The sequence below is a fragment of the Citrus sinensis genome, chromosome 9 (genome assembly GCF_022201045.2).
Source record: "Citrus sinensis cultivar Valencia sweet orange chromosome 9, DVS_A1.0, whole genome shotgun sequence".
Taxonomy (NCBI): domain Eukaryota; kingdom Viridiplantae; phylum Streptophyta; class Magnoliopsida; order Sapindales; family Rutaceae; genus Citrus; species Citrus sinensis.
In genome coordinates, this window is record NC_068564.1 from 23,016,784 (window position 1) to 23,036,796 (window position 20,013).

A 20,013-nucleotide genomic window follows, 5' to 3' on the forward strand; every position below is an offset into this window, starting at 1 on the left:
AATCTACCTAAAATTACATTTTGTTTCATTTTTCCACTTCCATTTGGAATCCGTTAAGAAAACTAACGGAAACTTAAAAAAATGATCATTTTACCTCCAAAATGAAAATTACAATTTCACCTTAAAAATTACCAAAAATAATCAGATTAAATCTAATTATTTTCCCCATCGGTCAATAAAGAAATTAATTCCACAACCATCAAATGCATGTTTTTTTTTTTAAATATGTCTGTAATTAGAATGCTAAATTATAACAGTAGTATTAAAAATAGCTTAATCTCGTAAACCATCAATTGAATTTAAGATAAGTAGAGTTTTATTATTCATTGAGTTATAATCTCTAGTAGTTAAGATTTTTTTGTACTTCATTAACGTACCAATAATGATATTCATCATTAAATCTTATTATTTTTTGTATTTTTAGGGTGAAATTATAATTTTCGTTTTAGGGGTAAAATTATTATTTTTTTAAGTTCCCGTTAGTTTTCTTAACAGATTTCAAACGGAAGTGGAAAAGTGAAACAAAATGTAAGTTTAGGTGGATTCCAGCCAAAAAATGAAGGAATTGTGTATTTTTGAAAAATGTGTAAAAAACGGGTGGACGGTGGATATTTTTCTATTTTTTTTATTTATATATTAAAATTTATATTTTTTATTTACTTGTGACATCTTTATTTTAATAAAATGAAAATACCTTCATTAGAGAATTATTGTACATATATTTTTTACAAACACAAATATATAATTCTCTTTCTTATAAAAACAGTTTCCGATTTTTGTCCATTCAAATGATTTTTCAAAGTGAAGTAGCATGTGTAAAGATTTCTTTAAAAAAATTATTTTTTCTCTATTTTGATGTAATTTATTAGTAAATATATTAAAGTTTAATTTTGGTAAACTTATAAAGAAGTTAGAATTGCCTTATATTTATGAATAATTTGAGGTTAGAATTGCCTTGTATATTAAAGTTTAATTTTGGTAATCCAATGAACATGTTATCATGTCAATAAAAAAAGTAAAAACGAAACCAGAAAAGTTTTATTTTACAGCGGTGCAACCGTTGCACCGTACTCCACTTTTGTCCTAATAAATGCTAAATTTTATTAAACACTTTATACTTAATTTTATTTATAATTATCTTATAAATATTAAATAAGTTTCAATTATACAAGTGGTACGAGACAAAAGTTTGGCCTTAGATGCTAACTCGCTACGACGCAGTGTGTAATTATGTATATGGTTCGTAAAATTTTGAAGAAAAAAAAGTAATATTATAGTTATAAATTCTGGCAAACCTATGGTACCACAGTTGTATGGTACCACAGTTAGATCCAACCATTAGATTTAGTCCACAATTATCATCAGAGCTAGATTCAATGGCTGGATCCAGCTGTGGTACCATACAACTGTAGCACCATAGCTGAACTTTATAAATTCTTATATAAATTATTTTTGTACAAATTGATAGAATATTATATCATTAATTGAGGAAAAATATAAAATATAAAATTCATAAATTATATATTATTTTTATTCAACTTGTTAGAGCATCTCCAAAAGGGTCTTTAAATTTTACTCTTCAAATTTCAATTTGCTTACTGATGTGGCAAATAAGTGTATAAAAAAATATAATCCTCTCCAAAAGACTCACCAAATAAGAATAAAATAATATTATTTTAATCAAATCTTTCCCACAATCAAATTGAATTGTTATTATATTTTTTTAAAGAAACATAAATAATAATTATTGCAGTCTTATCTTTTCAATAAATAATAATAAAATATTAATAGAAGAGGGAGAAACTCACTCGACAATATTGAAGAGTGAGAAACAAATCTTATTTGAAGAATTTAAATTAACGTGTCTTTTGGAGTGTTTAATATTAATATGGCTCTTCAAATAAGAAGTAGAATCTTATTTGAAGAGTTTTTTGGAGATGCTCTTAATTTATATAAGAATTTGTAAATATATTGTTATTAAAAAATATAAGAAATTCAGATAATTTGGTGCAGCCCAAACAAACAAACATCTTTTTACAACCAGAATCATCCACATATTCTGATTTAAAAAGAAAGAAAAATAATCTTTTCAAAAGCTTTTACCAATCTCAAAAGTGTTTCAATTTATCGCAAAAAAGTACAAAATAGACAAAAAAGCAGGGATCAACGCACAGTACCACAGTGGCACTGTGCCACTTCCTTTTGTCTTTTGTGGTAAATTATCATATAACCCCTTTCACTCTTTTTTATTTAAACTTTACTTTACAAATATTAAATTAATTTCAACTGCATCCATGTGAACATTACCGAAATACCCATACCGACCAACGGTGACCGGATTTCAACTAACGGCGACGGGAAACTCGAGTTAGACACTTTTGGCCGAGCTGAGTCCAACGGTGGTGGTGGTGACCTCTCACGCGTGGTGATGGCGCCGGATCGAGCTCCCAAAGTCGTGAATCCTTCAATGACCGATCAACGGCAAATCGGCTCCTCCGATGGCTGTGATTGGTCGGAAAATACAGAGGGAATCGTGGGGAGCAAAACTCAAGTGATAACGTCACCGGAAACCGGAGAAATCACGGCGAATTGAAGCGACAGTTCCGCGGCTTTTCACGGCTTCAATCGGCAGCTTTCCGAACGCTTTTCGGCGACAAGATTGGCAGGGAGATGACCGACATCGCACGATCTTCCGATCGGTACCAACCTTGGCCGGTGAAGTGGCCAGAAATGGAAATAGCATCCGGGTTGGGTTTGTGGGTTCGGCATGGGCATTTCGGGTCACAGAGGGGGTATTGTGATATAAGTGCAATATATAATAAGAATTTGTAAATAATAAATAGTATAAGGTGCTAACTAAAATGTTCATATGGATGCAATAGATATTAACTTAATATTTGTGAATTAAAGTTTAAATAAAAACGAGTAAAAGGGGTTTATATGAAAATTTATAATATTTGAGTCACAAAAGACAAAGGATGTGGCACGGTACCACTGTGGTACCGTAGCCTGATCCAAAAAGCAGTTTATATCTTTTAGATCATAAAACTTTTTAGTATAAATAAGAATACATCATCAGTCTCTTGTCATAACAAACGAGAATAAACAGATGCGTTGCTCGTTAGACTTTCATACTGTAATGCAACTCCTGAGAACAATTAAGTGATCAAGATTTCAATAAAACAGTGCCAAGGAGAAAATAGTAAAGCAACCATTCAATGTGCAACTAGCGAATTAAGCAAACTTTATGGAAGAAAGTGATTTGATTGAGGGTCGTATAGAGGGAAAATGATTCTCTCCTGATCTGATCTTTTCTAAGTTTTTTAAAATCTTCTGTCATGTGTCTTTTAGTGGTAATGTATGGGTAAGATTCAACTTCTTATAATTTTTTATTTATTAATTACCAATCAGTAATTGAATTATTTGCTCAGTACATGATTAGATCAAGAAAGAATCCTGATCCCATAACAATGCTAGCTAATTATAAGTTCTTGGCTTAATACTGGTGAATCAAGATTTTTTTAAAAAAAAAAGCAACCATTCAAGATTGTTTTTTTCCTTTAAAAAAAATAATAAAAAAGATTTTTTTTTCCATATCCGCCCTGACGGAGCTAACTAGAGACTAGCATATGACAAAGAATGATATGGGATAAATTGGCCCACAACACATGGGAATTCTTCCACATTATGGCTGTCAAGATTTCTACGATAATAAGTATTTTGAAAAAAAGAAAGAAAGAAAGAAAGAAAACCTATGAAATGAGGTTCTATAATGGCATGGCATGTTCTTTTATTTGGGAATTAGGATTTACCTGTTTAGATGATGTGAAAACATAAAAATTGATAAAAGATAGAGAAACAAAGTTGCTGAAAAGTTAGAATATTATTGATAAATCTTAATGAATAAAATTAGGTTTTTGATCTCTTGTATATTAATACTAAATATCGTAAATTTACTAAAATAAATAAACTCATAATATTATTTTTAATGAAATTTTTCAGTCTAAATAAAGAAAACAAAATAAACGGCACTCAAATTTGATATCTAAACAAAATAAAAATCTTGAAAATAATAAGAAAATAACAAAATATCTTAAAATGGCAAAACAACCACAAATGAAAAGGAATTTCTGTCTCGACCACGAGGTAAAAATAGCTAATTGATTTGTCTTGTGGCAACATTCGAAACGGCATATTTTATATCCAAACATACATTTGTAATTCGAGTTATGATTCCGAGAAGGTACCGCACTCATCGCTAGGAGTGGGCATGAGTTGGTTTGGGTTGGATTTTAAGTTAATCCAAATTAAATCATAAAAATTTGAACCCAAACCAAACCCGGGTTCGTTGGAATGTTATAATCCAAATAGTTTTTATTTTGATAAATTTAATTATATCAAAATAATTATTATTAATTATTAAATTAATATTAAAATATAAAAAAATATAGTGGATAAAAATTATAAATAATAGATTTTACAATAACTTCGTCCTTAAATATTAACCATATTACAACATAAATTCTAACAATGTCAATACAAATTAAAACAATATAAGACATCTCAACTCAAGTATCAAAGCAATCCATCAAAATTAAATTAAATTATTCAATTTTATAAATTTAAATCTTTCGAGAAATAAATCTAAAATTTATTATAATTAGAAAAAGCTCCAAAATGTAGTTAAGAGAATTTAGACATGAAATCCAATTAGATTTAAATTTAATCAAAAAATAACAATCGAATCATATTTTATTTAATAAAATGTTATAATCGATTACTTTTTTAATTTTAGTAAGTTACAATACAAATAGGACTATAAAATTATATTAGAGGATTTCATAAAAATATTGTCTTAGTAATTTATTAAAATATTAATTTAGCCTTTTAACTCAAGTTGAGACTATAAAAAGTTATTATATAATAGTGTATTGTACAACCAATTGCATATGTATATGCCCTGTGCAGCACTTCTATTATTATTATTATTATTATTATATAATTATTATTAGTGTAATTATTATTATATAATAATAATTTTAATAAAAAATTATTATTAAAATATTACTTTAGCCTTTTATTTGTTTAATTTATTTTTCATTGATATGTCACATTAAATTTGTTCATGACCCATGGGTAAAGTATACCCAAACCATTATGAAATAATTTCTTACATAAAAACCCAAATTTAACCAATTTTATGATCTATCCAACCCAAACCATTTTATTTGGTTTGAGTTTGAGTAAACCTGTGGGTTAATGCCTACCCCTACTCATCGCGTACAACCATCCTACATCATGTTGGGGCTCAAATTCAGCTTCAATACTCTCATTGTCGTTATACATAACACTATAAAATACAACTGATTATAGATTCAGCTATAAGAATGGCGATAATTAATAATTATAAAAACAGTTTGCCGTACCTTATGTAAGAAGATATCACCAATCGCTACTAACAACTTCACTTGGCTATCAATTACTGATGTCTAAAGCCAACTGACACAGTAATATCCTGCAAATCAAAGAAGACAAAAGATAGCAGAAAAGAGTAAATGAGAAAAAGGGAAAAAGAGAAGAAAAGAAATGAACATGAAGCTTACATGACTAGAAACATGAAATGAGAAAAATTATCTGACTATAAATAATTAGATGGCAGACAATTGAGATTACGAAAACATGGTTGGTGTGTAGTACAACAGCTTTATCTGTACAGTCAGGCCAAGCATTTTGTTACATCTCTAATCTTCACTTGTTATAAAGTGCTTGACCGAAAAATTTAAGCCAATATTAAGATCAAGATAGAGATTGAACATGAAATTTAATTTGTTAGAGCATTCATTCAACCCAAAAGCATAAACTTATGGGGTAAGAGTCTAAAATTAGCATTAAGGAGGCAAATTTTAGCACAATTTATGGATTATATTTTAATTTTTTAAGGAACTTTCCCATATAATGAAGCTTTTTGAGATACATCATGTGTTGTTCTTGTGCCATCTAAATTGTAGTTGCTGTGTTAAGTTTTTTACCTGTTGACCAGGTAAAATCAGACCAGAACCATTCCGCAAAAATTGTGAAAACGATTATATAATTAGTAAATGAGAAGAAAAATGATAAATATATTAATTAATTCCAGTCTATGAGCAATTTTCTGACTTTCTAAGAAAACACAGATCAAATATCTGTCTAAAAGAACTTTGGATAAAATGTTTTACCCCTAGAAAACAGAGTACACATTAATAGTTTTCGCTCGTTTTATCAGCATACTATTACACCCAAAAAAAAAAAAATAATAATAATAATAATAAAAGAATTTTTTTTAAAGAAAACTCAAAAAATGTATTAATGAAGAAGATTTAAAATATATTGTGGACTAGCCGTCCACCAGGAAAAAAATAACTAGGATCATTTGTGCTATACAAAAGTATAGCCAATCACTCTTATATAAGGCTAGAATGAGCTATAACTCTTATCTCAAAACCCTATCCCAGTCTAGATGAGTGAAGACAAAATATGAATTACATAAACAAGTTTTTATGAGATTAAAAAGACTCCTCATACGTCATTGCTTTAAAATTTCATGTAAAAATGCAGCTCAAGAACCATCGAAGGATCATAATTTGATACAACATTGAGCTGAGCAAATACTAGAGCAACCAAAAAAAAAGCAATGTACAATTTCCAATCAAGAAAATTTTATGGGAGAAAGTGATTCAATTGATAAGGGTTATGTACACTACTAACTATTAATAATTAAGTTCTTGGCCAAATTCAATGCAACAACTTTATCATTTTCACTTCCTTTTTTTCATGTGAACCCGTGGGTAGCTAGCAAGAGATTAGAGATTAGTATTTGACAAAGAATAATATGATAGGTTTTAAATTGGTGTTACTACTTACTAGGCCACTAGTAAAGTCTTTCAATCTAATTTTTCTACGTTCAATATTATCATGTTTCTAAAGTTTAGTGGTTAGGATCAAACCTCACAATTGTAAACTCAGGGGTTCGAGTCCCCACAATGAATTGTGGGAGTTTAATTTCTTTTTTTCAATTTGAGTGAAAACAATTAATTTTTTTCCTTTCGACATGTGAGTGAAGGTAGTTTGATTTGTAAATATAAATTGTAATTTCATGTAATATGAGTTGTACTCATGAGTAATAGTCTCATGTAATAAAAAAAAAATATTATCATGTCAGTCACTTTTTGTAATTACCCATAACACTATAATTTCAGCTCTAATTGAAGAATATCAAGGATGAATGCGTAAGAACAGTTTCGCATTTCTATAAGGAGATATCCTCAGTCAGTCCAGAAATTCATATGGCTGCCAATTTAAAAATTTATAAAAGCCAAAAGCCACAGGAATTTAGATACAGTAACAACATCATGCTGTAGCCACAGATGCAACAGGGGATTGCTTTGGAGAATATATACGGGCCCGAATCTTGATAGACATCACGAAGCGGCTAAAGAAAGTGATTAGAATCCAGCAAGAAAACGGGAAGGAAATAATAGTGGGTGTAGTCCATGAGAAGTTACCAGACTTTTGCTTTTGTTGCGGTTTTATAGGGCACCAATACCGGGAGTGTGCACAATACAAGGGCCAGCCAAAAGAAAATCTGGCGTATGGAGCATGGTTGAAGGCCATCCCGTTAGCAGACCGAACAAAGTTTCAAAGGGGTAAAGATAGAGATAGGAGTGAACAACAGAGAAAGGAAAATTCGGGGGAGACAGAGCACACCCATCACCAACATTCTAACCCGAGAAGAGAAAACGGGTCCGGGTCACAGCAGTGTCACGAAATCACAAGAAGCCCATCTCCGAAGTCGAAGCTAGTGGGTGAAATCACTGACAAACCATCAATGTCACAGGGGATGGAGCCGAAAAAAGACCAAATCAGGCAGAAAAAACAACCCGAGGTAACGGAACTCGAGGAAAGACCTGGAAGAGTGTGTCAAAGGGAGGGAAATACAATCGAAATAAAAAATATGGAGGGAAAGAGGGAGAGCCAAACCCCACTTATGGGCCTTGAACCTCAGCAACCCAACTCAATGCATATGAATCTGAAAGAAGTGGTGGTGGATAGTGCCTCATCTTCAAAGCAGCCCAAGTCCAAATGGAGGAGATGGAAGAGCCAGGCCCGAAGAACAACCAATGAGACAAATAAAAAAGGGCTAAATATGAATTCCAAGAGAGCCAACTCCATCCAAACTACCCCGAATCCAAAAAGCAAGAAATTAAAACTTACAAGTCCAAACAAGAGGCCATCAAAGCAGGTGACTAGCATTTCCCCCTCAGCGAAACTGAAACTAAGCTGGGACATAACGGCTATGGAGGTGGCTGAGGTAGAAGATGTAACTGGAAAAGAAGCATCGGCGGCGGCTGGTCTCCAGCCCCGCCGACAACAATGAAGATCATAAGCTGGAACGTCCGAGGTCTGGGGAATACCCGGACGTTCCTGGCTCTAAAAGATATTCTCCGAGAGCACAAGCCTCATATTTTGTTTATCTGTGAAACAAAATTGAGACCTGTGCAAATGACTAGTAGGAGTAAAGAGTTGGGTTTTGACAACTGTTTTAATGTGAGCAGAAATGGAATGGGAGGGGGGTTGGCCCTAATGTGGAGCAACGATGTGGATGTGAATATCGTTTCGTACAGCAACCACCACATTGACACTGTCGTGAAAAGCGCTAAGGGGCTGAAATGGAGGTGTACAGGGATTTATGGTCATCCAGAAGGCCCGCAGAAGAAGCACACCTGGACGTTACTAAGAAGATTGGCTGGTCTGTTTTCTTTCCCGTGGCTGTGTTTTGGGGATTTTAACGAAATTCTCAATCTAAATGAAAAACTCGGGGGAAGGGAAAGAAACATGAGTATGGTGGCTAACTTCAAAGAGGCTGTTAATGATTGTAACCTAGAAGATCTAGGGTATCGGGGATATCCTTTCACTTGGTCGAATAGAAGGTTCGGGCCGCATTTTGTGGAGGAAAGGCTTGATAGGTTTTTGGGAAGCAAGGACTGGAGGAGCAGCTCGTTCGATTTGATTGCTACAAATTTGAATGCCTGGGGCTCGGACCACACCCCCATCATGTTGGAGATTCAAGACCAGAAACATTTTATAGGCCGAAACATGAGGGCTGGCCGAAGAATACATTATGAGGACATGTGGAGTCATTATGAAGAATGCAAGCGCATTGTTTCCGAGGAGTGGGAGTATCAGAACAGGTGGAGGGAGGGGAACCCGGTAGTCTCTTTTCAAAAGGCTTCTAAGCTCACAATGGCCTCCCTGCTGACATGGAGCAAAAAGACATTTAAAGGCAGAAAGCAAAAGCTGAAAAGTCTGAAGGAAAAGCTAGCTGACTTGAAGATAAACTTTCAGCATTATGAAGAGGTTAACGAGGTAAAAAAGACAGAAAATCAGATTGCGAATTTGTTGCTAGATGAAGAAGTATATTGGAAGCAAAGATCCCGAGCCAACTGGTTAAGAGAAGGGGACAAGAATACAAGGTTTTTTCACCTTAAAGCCTCAGCGAGGAGAAAAAAGAACCGGATAGAAGGTATCTGGAATCAGGAGAATGTTTGGATTGACGATACAGAGAAGATTGAGAGAGAATTCCATGAATACTTCACCAGCCTTTTCGAAACCTCCAGCCCATCCAAGATGCAAATTGAGGCAGCCTTAACCCATTTGGAACCAAAAGTAAATGCTGAGATGAACGAGCAGCTCGATATGAGCTTTACGGAGGAGGAGGTTTCAATGGCTCTGTCTCAGATGGGCCAAACCAAAGCCCCGGGACCGGATGGCTTGCCAGCAGGTTTCTTCCAAAAACACTGGAACTCTGTAAAAGCAAGTGTGATTTATACTTGCCTTCACATTCTAAATGGTAATGGCTCTGTTGCATCACTAAACCACACTCACATAGTCTTGATTCCCAAAATTCCTAAACCTCAGCGGGTGACCGACTTCAGACCTATAAGCTTATGCAATGTTATATATAGGATTGTAGCAAAAGTAATTGCGAATAGGCTGAAAAATGTGCTTAATCATGTAATCTCCCCTTTCCAAAGCGCTTTTATTCCAAATAGGCTGATCACCGATAATATTATTGTGGGTTATGAATGTTTGCATAAGCTTTGGCATGGAAAAGGAAAAAAACATGGGTGGGCAGCTCTTAAGCTGGATATTAGTAAGGCTTATGATAGGGTGGAGTGGGATTTTTTGAAATGCACAATGCTAAAGTTAGGCTTCTCCTCCAAATTAGTGCTTTTGATTATGAATTGTATTACCACAGCATCATTTTCTGTCGTAATTAATGGTATGGTCTCAGGGCTGATTCAGCCTCAACGAGGCCTTCGGCAAGGATGCCCCCTCTCTCCTTATCTCTTCATACTATGTGCAGAGGTGTTCTCAAATCTCCTTATGAAAGCAGAAGAACAAAAGTGTATCCAGGGTCTTCGCTTTGGGAAAGATTTGACGATCTCTCATCTCCTATTTGCCGATGACAGCCTTATTTTTGTTAGAGCAGCAGTGGAGGATTGTCGCCACCTTAAGGAGATTTTCGAGTGCTATGGAAGAGCTTCGGGGCAGATTTTCAACTACCAAAAATCTTCCATGTTTTTCAGCAATAATACAAGAGATGATCGAATCACAGCAATAAAGGAAATTTTCCAATTGGAGGTGGTGTCCCGCCATGAAAAGTACCTGGGGCTTCCATCTATGATAGGAAGGAAGGCCAAAAGCTTCTTCACAGATGTAAAGCACAGAGTGTTGAACAAGATTCAAAGTTGGCAGCACAAGTTCTTCTCAAGCGGGGGCAAAGAGGTTCTCATCAAAGCAGTTGCGCAAGCTATCCCAGCTTACGCGATGAGTGTCTTCAAAATTCCCTTAGGTTTGTGTGAAGACATCCAAAGAACAGTGGCTAGATTTTGGTGGGGGACAAGTAGAGAGAAGAAGGGAATCCATTGGGCAAGATGAGGGAAATTAAGTCAAGCAAAAGTAAGGGGAGGTTTAGGTTTCAAAGATTTCTCATGTTTTAATCATGCTCTAATTGCTAAGCAGGGCTGGAGACTCATTCAGAGCCCAAATTCATTGATGGCCAGAGTTATGAAAGCCAGATATTTTAAGCACTCTGATTTTATGACAGCAGGCCTTGGCTCGAAGCCTTCGTTCATTTGGAGGAGCATTTTATGGGGAAGGCAGGTGCTTCAAAAAGGCTCTAGATGGAGAATCGGGAGTGGGCAGAAGGTGCAGGTATACTCAAGCAACTGGATTCCTAGGCCCTCAACATTTAGACCCGTTTCAGCCCCAAAATTAAGAGTAGATTCTGTAGTGGCCGATTTAATTGATAAAGATCATCTCTGGAAGGAAGTTGTGATAAAAGAAGCCTTTAAGCCTGCAGATGCAGAAGCAATCCTGCAAATTCCTCTTCCAATCAGGCCAAGTGAGGACCAGCTTATTTGGCATTACGACAAAAGAGGCCAATATTCAGTGAAAAGTGGCTATCAAATAGCAGTGAGAATGAAGTTTCCAGAGTTTCCCAGCTGCTCTTCCCAGAACCTGAATCATTGGAATACAATCTGGAAGTTGGATATTCCTGAGAAGCTAAAAATTTTCTTGTGGAGAGCCTCAAATGACCTGCTTCCCACGGCTGAAAATCTTTGGAAGAAAAAAGTGTTGCAAGAGCCCCTGTGTCAAATTTGCTGCAATTCGATGGAAACAATAGCTCATGCTCTGTCAGGTTGCAAGTTGGCAAAGAAAGTGTGGAATCTTTTCAAAGCTGAAGGGTGCATTCCAAACTGTCAATTCCATGATATAATTAGTTTGATAGAAGATATGACAAAGCAGCAGACCAATGTGGAGAAGGAATCAGTTGCAGCCCTACTTTGGGTGATATGGAATGCTAGGAATAAGTGGATTTTTGAAGGGAAACAAGAGGCCCCAGCCATATTAGTAGCAAGAGCTGAATCAGTTGTGGAGTCCTTTAAAACTGTCAGCCAATATGATGGATCAAGGCCAATTCAGAAAAGGGAGGGTAAGGATATCCAGGAGCACTCTATTCCAAATGTGTGGCTAAAGGTAAATGTAGATGCTGCAGCGAATGTCGAGAAGCAGGTAGCTGGGCTGGGGGTGGTAATAACGGACGGGAATCAAAATTGCATATCTGCAGCCATAAACACTTCTCGTTACTTTGGCAACATGGCAATGGCTGAAGCTGCAGCTGTGAAATGGGGATTGCAGGTTGCATTGAGAGTAGGGGGAGCCTCTGTGTTGATTGAATCGGACTGTCATGAAGTAGTTGAGTTGATAAATAACAGAGTCAGCAGTATGGCGGAAATCTTTTGGGTGATCTCTGAAATTCTGGAAATTAAGAAAAGTTTTCAGAATTTCAAGGCTCAACACACACATAGATCTTGCAATGGTATAGCTCATTCTCTTGCTAAGTTGGCTCTCCAAAAAATGGGTGAGTTTGTTTGGTTGGATGAATTTCCAGCCGAAATGTTGTATATGCATTCGAGTTAATATATGGAAAGGTTTACTTTCTCATCAAAAAAAAAAAAAAACAACATCATGCAAATGAAAGGGAACCCCAGATATCAGAGAAATGCAAATAAATGAAATAAAATGAGAATAAAAGCTAGGAGATAAGAAAGAAAAGATGCCAGACTTAGATGGTTGAAAATTGTGAAAAAGAGTTCATAGCAGCCAAAGATCTAGACTAGCATATGACAGAGAATGGTTTGGAAAACTAAACAAGCTTTTCAATCTAACTCTACCACATTCTATATCATCAAGCTTTCTATGAAAAGAGGTCCTAAAATGGCATGCGAGGAGAGTAGAATATATCACAAGTATTCTCATATTTCCTAAAGCAACAACTTGTCATGGCTCAAATTAAGCTTCAGTTTCTCGTTGCCTAACTGAAGGATTACGATAATTACTACCTAAGAAAAGTTCGGTATGGAGATATCCTGAAACACTGCTGAGAACTTCACTTGGCAATCTTACAAATACATAAAGCCAACTGCCGCAGGCTTTTGTATTATCCTGCAAAGAAGAGGACACAAGATAGCAGAAAAAAGTAAGTGGACAAAAAAGGAAAAAGAGAACAACTAGGTTAAATGACTAGAAATATGAAATGAGAAAAATTTTCTGACCATTAAACATTAGATGGTACAAAGTTGAGAATAAGAAAACATGGACGGTGTACTACATACAACAGCTGTATCTTTACAGCTAAGCAAAGTTTGTTGTTACACGTCTTAAGTTCATATATTTCTCTACTTCTTAGATGAAGCACTTTACCAAAAAGTTTAAGCCAACAATAGAATTTGTGGGGGTTCCAATAGAAACATAGATCCAACTTTTGAAGGTCATAACCTAATAAACGAAGACAGAGACCCAGAAATAGGATAGGATTGAAACAGAAGCTTGAAATTAAATAGGCCACGATTGAAACAAAACATGAATTGAGACAAAGTAAACACAGGGTTTGATCCGCGATATTTGACTTGCTAGAGAAACCATTCAACCCTAAAGCATAAACTTATGAGGTAAGAGTCCAACCGTTAGCATTAAAGACAAGTCTTAACACAATTAGTGAATTAAATTTTATTTTTGAAGATACTTGAGATGTAACCTGAAACATAATGAATCTAACAAAGAATTTGATAGATTTAAAGAAAAACTTGATTGGTCGTACAGATTCTTCCAGGCTGCCAGCTTTTCATAGGAAGTTAAACAGCTGCACGGTTGCACTTTCAATTTTTATTCAAAAATGAAAGGTGCGGAAATAAACCCATTAATTGAATCATAAACATCAATAGCTTTAGTCACAAAAAAGGAAGTTCAAGGATGATAGATAATCATTACCAAACTGAAGAATGCTATACTTGGAAGGAGCTTCAGCATGTACCAGATGATGTTTAGGACTTGGCAAGGCTTCTGATCAGAATCTGCCAAGTCAAGCTTCTTGATGATTAAGATGAAAAACTTCCATTCCAAGCTGATAGATGCACGCAGCAATAAGCTCTTTATCTTTGCTTTCACCATGAAATTTGAGAAGCTAAAGGAAAGGAAAATGCAAAAGTTAGAAGAAATTATAAAATTGTAGAAAGATAGAAGAAGAAGCTACAAAATATAATGATCAGAATAGAAGCAGTGTTGTATTACCAAGTGATAAGTGCATATTTTTCATATATTTTGTTATTAATTTCTCTGTCTATTTCTTGTTTTGATCTTAAATATTCTAGTTATTTTAGTTAAATTTTAATTGAATAAGGAATTAATTAATATACATATTTTACCCTTTTATTATATATTTACTAGTTATTTTTATTTCTTATTTTTAATTAATTGTATTATTTTATTGAATAGGGAATTAATTGGAGATTATGAATAAAAAGGGCATGAAGAAGTTCAAATTGAGAAGGAATAAAGATTAAATTGGAAGACAAAAATACAGTCAAAAATTGATAAAACCGAGTGGAAGAAATCAAAGCAATTAATCCAATTGAGAAATGTTGAATAATTAAAAGATTTAATTTTTTCCAATTGGCAATTGGAGTACACGTGCATGGTATTGCAAAAGTGGAAAGCATTTAAACAGGCCCGCAATTGACTTTCAAAAGTTGGAATTAATGGCCTTTGGTGGAATTAGAATTGAAAAATGATTTCTTTATTCTTGTTGGAGAAGAATTCGGTCAACTAGCATTATAAAAGAAGAAGGAGCCGCAAGAAGGAAAAAAAAACAAAGGAGAAGAATTCGGGCAGCAAGAGACTTTGGAAGAGGGCAGATCCAATTGGGCAGCAAGAGGAAAATCAACAGCCGCTTGAATTAATCTCCATGATTGGTTTTATCAATTCTCTTATTCCCAATTCAATTATGTTAGGCTAGATTTTTATTTAGTTGAGGGTGAATTTAAAACCCTAAACATGCTATGCAATTAAATTTAAATTCTATCATTTAATTTATTTAATTGAGATTGTTTATGTTCTTCTATAATTAATGTTCATGGTTTATTCTTATTTTATTTGAGTGGCCAATTAGATAGGACTTGAATAAATTTTATTGCTAGATTAAAATTCTTGATCCGTAATTGTCTTGATATTTTAATCATTAGTAGCAGGTTGGAATTAATGATTTCAATTGGAGAACATAACCTAGGTTAAATAATCCGAGCTTGTGTGTTTATTGCCTAGATCAACCTAATATCTTTCTTTGTTTAATGCTTCCATTGTCTTAAATTTAAAGAGCTTGTTTTAAATTATTTAATGGTTAGAGATTAGGTGAAGAGCTTATTTTGCCTAACGACACACTAAGGAAAGATTGAGACTAACAGAGCTTATTGTTGTCTACGGTTGATAGTTTCAATATAAAGTGATGATAGAATTAATATATTATGTGCATGTTTGGTGGTGGCGAATGATCCTTTAACGAAAGTTTTTATCATTATTATTTCTTTCTCATTTAATTAGAGTTTTTATTAAATTCTTGTTCGTAGTTTTAATTTCTTTACTTCTTACTATTTAGTTAAAAATTCATAAACCCCCTTTTATTTTTAATTGGCATTTTCTTTTGTTAGATTAATTTATATTATTATTATTATTACTATTACTATTATTTTATTTTAAATCGGGCTTTGGAGTTAATAATAAATATAACTAGCATAGTCTCTGTGGGATCGATCCTTACTCGCTCTGTACTAATTATTTATATTAATGGTAAGGTTTTAAATTTGGTGCACCTTAACGACACTACCAAAATTTTGGCGCCGTTGCCGGGGACTAGCGTCTAGTTTTTTTATTATCACTCGTTTTATTTTTTTATTTTTATTTTTATTTTTATTTCTTTTCTCATTTTATTTATTTATTTTATTTTAATTAGTTATTTTTGTTCTATATTTAGATTTTCATGAGCATAGAGGACATTCGATTGAAACTCGAACAACTTAGAGCAACCTTATCATATTCAGAACTCGATTTTGCCATCCACATTCCACTCCCAAAGACAGAGCCAAGCAGCCCAGAACCCGAACCAATGGCTCAGAATAACAACCGAACACTTAAATAGTTGGCAGCTCCTAACTTGGACCAGTAACCCTTATGCATTGAGAATCCAAACCCTCAGGTAAACTTTGAACTCAAATCTGGGATGATTCATCTTCTTCTTACTTTTCATGGTCTTGCAAGAGAGGATCCAAATAAGCACTTGAAGGAGTTCCATGTGGTCTGCTCCACAATGAAACCAGCCGGAGTTTCTGAAGAGCAAGTTAAGCTAATGGCCTTCCCATTCTCTTTGGCGGATTCAGCCAAGGAATGGTTGTACTGTCTTCCCTCCGGTACTGTCACTACATGGAATGAGATGCGTCAGCTATTTTTGGAGAAATATTTCCCAGCATCAAAAGCTGGCAGCATTCGGAAAGAAATTTGTGGAATCCGACAGTATAATGGAGAGCCACTCTACGACTATTGGGAACGATTCAAAAAGCTATGTGCTAGTTGCCCCCACCATCAGATAAATGATCAACTTCTTATTCAATACTTTTATGAGGGTCTATTGTCTATGGATAGGAGTATGATTGATGCTGCTAGTGGAGGAGCACTCGTGGATAAGACACCAGAAGCAGCCCGAAATCTCATTGCTAACATGGCTGCTAATTCCCAACAATTCAACATTAGGAACGATCTAATACCGCCACCTAAGCGAGTCAATGAGGTAAGTACTACTTCTCTAGAAAAACAAGTTTCAAATCTTACTTCTTTGGTGCAACAATTAGCTCTAGGGCAACAAATGAGACCGTGTGGCGTATGTTCTATGGTCGGACATGCGACTAACATGTGCCCTGCCATCCAAGAGGGTTCACATGAGCAGGCCAACGCAGTTGAGGGGTTCCTAGGCCAACCAAGACAAAGGTATGATCCATACTCTAATTTTTACAATGAAGGGTGGAAGGATCACCCTAATTTTAGGTATGGGAACCAACAACATGGCATTTCTAATGTGGCACCATCTCAACCACCGGGCTACCCCCAACAGCGGGTGCAACAGCCTTACCAAGTTCGGCCACCTCCACCTCCTCAAAATCAAGGTACGTCTTTAGAAGATCTTGTAAAAGCTCTCGCTACTAACTCTATGCAATTCCAACAGACTACCCAGACACAGCTCCAACATTTAGAGAATCAAATTGGCCAACTAGCCACATCTATGAGTAGGATAGAGGGTAGAACTTCAGGAAAGTTACCTTCTCAACCAGAAATTAATCCAAAGGAGAATGCTAGTGCTATGTCTCTTAGGAGCGGAAAGCAATTGGAACCATTATTAGCTAAACCATCAAAAAGTATCCACAACATCAATGCCCTCTGTGACCAATTCCTCACCTGAGGCTCTTCCTTTAACAAGGAAAGATGATTCCCACTCGGCATTGCTAGTCGATCCATCTGGCCAGGTAAGTATCCCCTCACCTCGAATTAAGACTCTCTCCATTCCTCCACCATTTCCTAGCAGATTTAAACAATCCAAGAAAGAGGAGCAAGAAAAAGAAATCCTTGAGACCTTTCGTAAAGTAGAGGTAAATATTCCTCTACTTGATGCTATTAAACAAGTGCCGCGTTATGCAAAGTTTTTGAAGGAGTTATGCAGCAACAAGCGAAAGTTGAGCGGTAACGAAAAGGTAAGTGTTGGAGAGAATGTTTCTGTTGTACTTCAAAGAAAACTTCCGCCTAAATGCAAGGATCCAAGTACTTTCACTATCCCCTGCACTATTGGTAATACCAGATTCGAAAGATGTATGCTAGATTTAGGGGCCTCAATTAATGTTATGCCATACTCGATTTATAACTCCTTGAATTTAGGTCCAATGGAAGAAACTGGTATAATTATTCAATTGGCTGACAGATCTAATGCTTACCCGAAAGGGGTTATGGAAGATGTTCTTGTGCAGGTCAATGAATTGGTCTTTCCAACTGATTTTTATATCCTTGAAATGGAGGATGAGTTGTCGCCCAATCCCACTCCTATTCTGTTGGGGCGGCCATTTCTTAAGACAGCCCGAACCAAGATTGATGTTCACGATGGAACCCTCACAATGGAATTTGATGGTGAAGTGATCCGCTTCAATATCTTTGGGGCAATGAGGTATCCTAGTGATGTTCATTCTGTTTTTGCCATGGATGATATTAATACTTTGGTGCAGGATTTCTTTGAATTATCCGGTAATGACAGTTTTGAAATTGCGATAAGCAAAAATCTTACGAAAGATGATTCTAAGGAACATGCAAATTTGATAAAGTTGGATGATGAGGTAGAGGAAGCTATGGCGATCTTAGATGGAGCAATCACATTACGCACCCATGGGTATAATGTTTCTTACCTTGAATTGCCTTTATTAAACGAGAAACTTTTACCTTCAATTGTGCAGACACCTACCTTAGAACTTAAACCACTCCCAGAACACCTGCAATATATTTACTTGGGTGAGAATGAAACACTTCCAGTCATAATTGCTAAAACCCTCACCCCAGTTCAACAAGAAAAATTAATTAGGGTGCTTCGGGATCACAAGACGGCGATTGGCTAGACCATTGTTGACATTAAGGGAATTAGTCCTTCCATGTGCATGCATCGCATTTTGCTAGAGGAAGGGTCTAAACCAACGAGAGATGCACAACGCCGCCTTAATCCACCAATGATGGAAGTCATAAAAAAGGAGATACTAAAACTCCTTAATGTGGGGATTATTTATCCCATTTCTGATAGTAAATAGGTGAGTCATGTGCAGGTAGTTCAAAAAAAATCAGGCATCACAGTGGTCAAGAATGAAGAAAACGAGCTTGTGCCAACTAGAGTTCAAACTGGGTGGAGAGTTTGCATTGACTATCGTAAACTGAATGCAACCTCTCGCAAAGATCATTTTCCTCTGCCATTCATTGATCAAATGCTTGAAAGGTTAAGTGGTCACTCTCATTATTGTTTTCTTGATGGTTACTCAGGTTATAATCAGATCGTTATCGCTCCGGAAGACCAAGAGAAAACGACATTCACATGCCCCTTCGGAACATTTGCTTACCGACGCATGCCGTTTAGTCTCTGTAACGCTCCTGCCACTTTCCAAAGGTGTATGATGAGTATTTTTTCTGATTATGTGGAGAACATCATTGAGGTATTTATGGATGATTTTACAGTTTATGGTGATTCTTTCAATAGATGTTTGGATAACCTTACACTTATTCTTAAACAATGCATTGACACTAACCTTGTGCTTAATTGAGAAAAATGTCATTTTATGGTTAATCAAGGTATTGTACTAGGCCATGTTATTTCTGAAAAGGGGATTGAAGTTGATAAATCTAAAATAGATCTTATACGCTCCTTACCACCTCCCACTAGTGTGAGGGAGGTTCGTTCTTTTCTTGGTCATGCAGGTTTCTATCGTAGGTTTATCAAGGACTTCTCCAAGATAGCTTTACCTCTCTGCAACTTACTTCAAAAGGATGCAACGTTTGACTTTAATGAAGAGTGCCAAAGAGCTTTTAAGAAGTTAAAAGAGGTTTTGACATCGGCCCCTGTGATTCAACCACCAAACTGGGATTTACCATTTGAGATTATGTGTGATGCCAGTGACTATGCTGTTGGAGCCGTGTTGGGCCAGCGTGTGGGCAAGCTTCCTCATGTCATCTATTATGCCTCTCGTACATTGAATGATGCACAACTTAACTACTCCACCATAGAGAAAGAACTTTTAGCAGTTATCTTTGCCTTAGAGAAATTTCGTTCTTATTTAATTGGATCTAAGGTGATCGTTTACTCTGACCATGCAACTATTAGGTACTTGCTCACCAAAAAGGATGTCAAACCTCGTCTTATACGATGGATACTTCTATTGCAAGAATTTGACATAGAGATTCTAAATAAGAGAGGTTCTGAGAATTTGGTGGCAGATCATTTAAGTCGACTTATCCATAACGAAGATGAACTTCCATTGCATGAGAACTTTTCAGATGAGCAGTTATTAC

At 35.5% G+C, this 20,013-nt stretch overlaps 1 protein-coding gene across 2 annotated transcripts; it reads right to left on the reverse strand.

Annotated features, from left to right (window-relative positions):
- Positions 1 to 5,266: 5,266 nt before the first annotated feature.
- Positions 5,267 to 14,098, reverse strand: LOC102621995 (uncharacterized). 2 transcript variants are annotated; one of them, XR_369171.3, is made up of 4 exons: positions 13,873 to 14,098; positions 12,945 to 13,047; positions 5,427 to 5,515; positions 5,267 to 5,350 (listed from the first exon to the last, which is right to left on the reverse strand). XR_369171.3 is itself a non-coding variant. In XM_025092277.2 (3 exons), exons 1-3 carry the CDS (start codon positions 14,050 to 14,052, stop codon positions 5,490 to 5,492), a joined length of 309 nt encoding a protein of 102 aa, XP_024948045.2. In that variant the 5' UTR covers positions 14,053 to 14,098; the 3' UTR covers positions 5,273 to 5,489. The 2 variants fall into 2 exon arrangements, 1 of the variants encoding a protein (XP_024948045.2); XM_025092277.2 differs by having other exon boundaries at positions 5,273 to 5,515.
- Between the last annotated feature and the right edge of the window lie 5,915 nt (positions 14,099 to 20,013).